At 44.8% G+C, this 5,903-nt stretch overlaps 1 protein-coding gene across 1 annotated transcript; it reads right to left on the bottom strand.

The window, feature by feature from the left end:
* Positions 1-1,483: 1,483 nt before the first annotated feature.
* On the bottom strand, positions 1,484-5,135 carry LOC128375004 (uncharacterized). Its single transcript, XM_053335223.1, is given in 1 exon segment — positions 1,484-5,135. A coding segment is annotated over 1 exon segment (3,570 nt). The 3' UTR covers positions 1,484-1,565.
* Between the last annotated feature and the right edge of the window lie 768 nt (positions 5,136-5,903).

The following is a 5,903-nucleotide window of genomic DNA, read 5'->3' as shown; positions in this document are numbered from 1 at the left end:
TCATCACAGTCATTTCCCGTATAGGCTACTCAGCAAATTAAACAATGCAACAGTTCAAGGCTATATGAAAATAATATAACAACTTACAACTTATATAACAACAATATATTGACACTCTTGCTATAATGCTCAAATGCATGCAGAGGTGTGTGTGTGTGTGTGTGTGTGTGTGTGTGTGTGTGTGTGTGTGTGTGTGTGTGTGTTAGCACAGTGTATGTGTGTAAAGGGCTGTAGTGTAGTGCATGTTGTACGGCCTTGTGCTCTGTGTGTGTCTGTCTGCTTACATCTCCTGTCACACTTGATACTGACCATTAAGATGAACTTAATACTGCAAAAGTAAAGGTTATTTAGTTAGTGTTAGTGCAATTATCAAAACCAGAATATGATCAGGGTGACTTTTGAACACTGGAAATAAATCATGTATTCATCCAGGCAGCCGTCCAGTGGCACTCAAAGTTTGCATATAATATTAGTAATAAAAACAATAAAACATAATAAAAACAATAAAACATCAACTTCAAGTCCCCCTTTTGATCTCATTTTACTGAGATCAACCAATATAGCTGTTTTCACACTGCTTCATCTTCCCACTCTGCACAGGCCAGTGCAGAATCATCAGTGGCTGCAAGCAGAGGCATCTGATAAGAAGGGGGGTTGGGATAGTCCTTCTTTTCAATGGCTGCAATTATAATGCGGTTACAAAGAGATCTTATGCATGGGATACAACAGCATCCAATCAGCACCATCACACACATCATACCAGCAAGGGACACAAACACAGACACCAAAACACCTTTCCATTTACCGAACCATTTGTCCAGAATATCAGCTATGGGGTTGGACACTCCTGAGTTCTCTGCCATCTCTGTAGAGAGGGCTCTCAGGTGGGACAAAGCTCTGGTCACGGAGCCATCGGGGGCTGTATTGTTAGTAATGAAAGTACAACATTGTTCTCCTTGCAAGTTACATGTGTGTGTGTGTGTGGGATGCTGGACCTGATCCTCGGATGCCTGGGTCGGTGAGTGGTTCAGGTGGAGCAGCTGGATCTCTTTCCATCCTGTGCGGAAACTCCCACCACAGTGGAGGTGCTGCAATGATCAGAGCAGCCAAAACAAACACACCAATCCATCCCCACTTAGTTTGGGGGATGCACATGATTACTTGCTATATCTGTGTGTCCAATATAATGCTAAAGTGATGATAAGCACAATAATGAAAAATATGATTAAGACAAAAAGAACACAACCTTGTCTATTTGTCTTTATGTACTCTCTATGCTGTTGTTCAGACCACTGTATCAAAGCCTGTCCTCCTCTAGTTTGACAGATGGGAATGTTGTTTGGAGGATAAGGAGTATATTGGACTGACATAGGTCTAAAAGAGAAAAAAAAAAAAGCTAAATAGCTCTTTCTAGCGGAGTCCTATTCTTATCCTTGTAGCTGAGCAGAACCTCTCTCAACGTAAGATGTGTTATGCCTTCTCATTTAATGACTCACACTTTCTATTTTGGCAATAGCTAAGTAATAATAAAAAATGATAACAATGTCTCTTGACTTCTTAGCAATCTAAGACAGCTCTTTTAGGTCTTTTCTTATCTCTTCCATGGTCCTGGTTGGTGGATCAGTTGCCGTGCACATCGACCAGTGAAACCAGGTCTCTCCCTTGCCCTTCAGCCGAACAGCGTGGGATGTCCTCTCTGTCACCTGATATGGTCCGGTCCACCTTGGCTCCGACCACTTCCACTTAAAGACTTTTAGCAGAACCCACTTGGTGTCTCTCGGTGGAGGCGCTTTTTCCTCTCCCCCTTTTATCTCAGCAACCTGTTTGGAGAAGACTGAGACAAGTGCAGTGAGATGGTCATAGTACGGTTTATACTCTAGAAATGGAGTGGTTTGACAGATTACACCACCAGCTCCAGGTCCTGGAAATTGTTGTCCACACATAAGTTCATATGGTGTAAATCCTGTAATAGAGTTTACTGAGCTCCTGATTGACATCAAAGCTATAGGTAGAGCATCCACCCAATTAAGCTTACTGTCTGCACAGATTTTCCCAATTTTTCCTTTTATGGTCTGATTCATCCTTTCAACTTTGCCCTGAGACTGGGGATGATATACAGTCCCAAAAGCATGCTTTAGGCCTAGCTGAGCTTCTACGGCCTGTAGGTGTTTGTTCTTGAAATGTGTGCCGTTATCTGATCTTATCTTTTTGGGAAATCCATGTGTGGGGATGTACTGATTCAGTAAGAATTTGACTACTGTGAGTGCATCCTCTTTCTTTGTAGGTACAGCCTCAGGCCAGCCAGTGTATGCATCCACTGCTACCAAGAGGTACCTGTACCCTCTAGCATTGATCAACATGTCTGTGTAATCAATAATGATTTCCTGTCCTGGCAGGGGAGGTAATGGAAATTTGCCTTGGTGTGGTTTGATAGTTGGTTTTACATTATAGGCCTTACATGTGCTGCACTCTCTGATGTGATTTTCAATTGCTGCAGGTAGATAAGGATGCCACCAATGAGTCAGGTGATGTTTCATTTGAGTACTGCCACAATGAGTTAACCCATGTGCTTCCTGGAGCACAGCTGAGGTGAGTCCCGGGGGAAGTACTGGCCTCCCATCCAGTGCTCTCCAAATTCCCTCACTCTTTCTGGCTCCTTTATTTATCCACACACTCTTCTCTTGAGGAGAAGCTTTTTTTTGTTCTAATCCTACTACATCTTCCTGACAAGGGGAAAGTACCAAATCATGTATAGTCTTTTCTGACTGTATCATAGTGTACTGCACACCATATCCTGCTTCCTGTTTTGCTGCCTGGTCAGCTGCGTCATTTCCCTTTGCAGTCAGTGAGTCAGTTTTGTCATGTCCCTTGCATTTAATTACTGCAATCAGTCTGGGTTTCATTAAGACTTCTGTCAGTCGTTTGATGTCTTTTTCATGTTTGATAGGGGTTTTAGAGGCTGTGAGAAATCCTGCTCTCATCCACTGGCTCAGTTCCACATGTATTGCTCCTACAACATATGCTGAGTCTGTGTAGATGTTAACGCTCTTTCCCTCAGACCATTCTAATGCTGCTATCATTGCTTGTAGCTCTGCTAGTTGTGCTGACTCTTTGCCTTTCACTTTCCCTGAAAGTATTGTCTCAAACCCTGCTGGTGTTGTTCTTACTACCGCCCATGCTGCTTTCAGACCTTCTGTTGGATGTCTGAAACAACAGCCGTCAGTAAACAATGTCTCCTCAGCTCTATCTATTGGCTCTCCCTGTAAGTCTGATCTTATCCTGACATCTTTCTGCACCCTTTCTTCACATACATGGGGTTCCCCTTCTCCCATATTGTCTGCCATGTTAATACCCTCGTGTGTGAATGTTATGTGTGGTGCAGTTAGGGTTTTTTCAAGCCTTGTTTGTCTTAGTGAGGTCATAGTGAATGCTTGTGAGTTCACATATGCCACTACACTATGTGTGGTGAGTACTGTTATTGGATGTCCCATAACAATGTGTGCTGTTTTGTTCAAAATTTTTGCCACTCCTGCTGCATGTCTTGTGCATGGTGGTTGTCTGTTCTCTGTTGCATCTAGCGTAACGCTTGCATATGTCAGTATCTTCCTATCACCCCCCTTTTTCTGAAAAAGCACTCAGTTAACAGAGCGTGGTGTTTCAGAAACATCCAAATAGAACGGGAGTGTGTAGTCTGGCACAGCCAGTGCAATGGCATTTGACATGAGCTCAGCAACTTCATCCCATTCTAATGTGGCTGTGAGGTTACGCATGCCTTTGGAATTAACCATAGCGCGTAGTGGTGCAGTGAGTTCAACATAGGCTTGTACAAAATGTCTGCTATATCCTGTCAGGCCTAGAAAAGAAAGCATGTCTTTGACCTTATGTGGTTTTGTGTGGTGTAGGATTGAGTCTTTGTGTGCTGGGGACACCCCTGTACCTTTCCCTGAGATAACACGACCCAAGAAGGAAACCAACTGTCTGCAGCACTGAAGCTTTTTCTTTGAGACTTTGAACCCTACTTCAAACAATCTGCGCAACACCACGTCTGTGGCTGCTAGACACACTGATGGTGAGGGGGAAGCTATCAATAGATCATCAACATACTGTACTAACACAGAGCCCTGTGGTAGCTCAACTCCTGCAAGGAGATCCTTCAACACATGGTTGAAGATCCCTGGTGACAAAATGAAACCCTGTGGGAGTCTGCTGTATGTGAACTGTCGACCCTGATATGTGAATGAGAAAATGTGTCTTAAGGCTGGGGCAAGGGGAAGGCAGAAAAACGCGTTCGCTAAATCAATACACGTGAACCACTGATGAGAGGGAGTAACTCTGGACAGAGCAATGTATGGATTGGGTACTGGCAATGTAGCTGTGGTGATGATGGTATTAATGCTGCGTAAATCGTGAGCCATACGAAATTTGCCAGTGTTTTGCTTCTCCACAGGTAGAATAGGTGTATTCCAATTACTACTGCTGTCAATTAGCACACCAGCAGCTAACAAACCCTCAATGGTGTCTGCAATACCCTCTTCAGCTACCTGTTTATGGGGATACTGGTTTAGCCAAATAGGTCCTGCATCTGGCTTAACATCAAAAGTGATAGGATCAATAGTGGAGCAAAATCCAACATCTGTCGGTCCTGATGACCACAGAGAAGGTGGCAGAGCCTCTAGCATACTAGAGGAGTCAGGATGATCAGTTTTCTCTCTGCCATGAAATCGTTCGATCTGCCTTTGCTCCAGTAGAACAGAATCTACTGCTGTTTTGGTGATTTTGTAAGCTTTTTCAGACTCAGAGTATGAAAGCTGTGGGATCTGTGTTGTAACCCAATCAGAGACTTTTAACAGTCTTTTTGTCATGGGACCTAATTCTTTGGCTTGATGGTCAGCATGTACAGCCAGAGTGATGTGCGGGGCTGCTTCAGCAGCCATTTCATAAATTTTTATTAATTCATAGGGTAAGGTTACTGCAGCAGCCACTCCCTCAGGACCCGCAAACAAACAGGTGGATGTCACCTCCGACCCCTTACCCTCCACATCCATAAAGGCCTCATGATACACCCAATTCTCATCGCGATCATAGAACAGAGTTACATGGAGAGGATCAGGTGGGGGAGCGTACGGATGTAACATGTGCAGCCAGGTTTTCCATTCGGTGTACAGAGAATGCACCCCACCCCCTTTTGACTCTTCAGGCTGTACCAACCCCCAATAAATGTCTGCCCATTGCCCCTCAGCCCCTGGTGAGTTATCTGGAGCCAAAAACATCTGGGAATGCGATCGAATCTGTCCAACTGAACAGTTAAAAGACTTTCCATTAGGAAATGTAACCACTAGGCCATCAGGGCCGCACAAAATAGAGGCTCCACTGCGCACCAGTAAGTCTCTTCCCATCAAATTGACAGGACACTGAGGGGAAGATACATATCTGTGAGTGAAACATTGTCCAGCTATCAGTGTAGGTAGAGGAGCGGTTAAAGGCAGCAGATTAGGTTGTCCCGAGAAGCCAGTTAATTCAACAGTGTCTGTAGTCATTTTGGAATTAGGCACGCCACAGTTAAGTGTAGAGTACCTTGCCCCAGAGTCCACGAGAAACGGCAAATTTCTCTCCAATATTTTGACTGAAAGATAGGGATCTGCCAGCCCTATCTCAGAGGCTCCTGGGCATCTTCATTGTCCATGAGGTGGGTCTATCCACTCAGGAGTTGGATAGAGATCGGGGTCGTTGTGGGGGCTGAGGGCAGGGTGCTGACTGCCTCTGGGGGCGGTAGCCGCATTAGGGGCTTGGTGGGGGTTATGTTGACGTGCAGCTTGTGGGGGCGGACCATGGTTATGATGGGGTTCATAATAACCTGGGGTTGGATTGGTGGGACAATCTCTAGCCCAGTGACCTTCCTGGTG

Source organism: Scomber japonicus, chromosome 16 (genome assembly GCF_027409825.1).
Source record: "Scomber japonicus isolate fScoJap1 chromosome 16, fScoJap1.pri, whole genome shotgun sequence".
Taxonomy (NCBI): domain Eukaryota; kingdom Metazoa; phylum Chordata; class Actinopteri; order Scombriformes; family Scombridae; genus Scomber; species Scomber japonicus.
The sequence above is the reverse complement of the archived record's forward strand: the minus strand, read 5'-3'. Positions and strand labels throughout refer to the sequence as shown.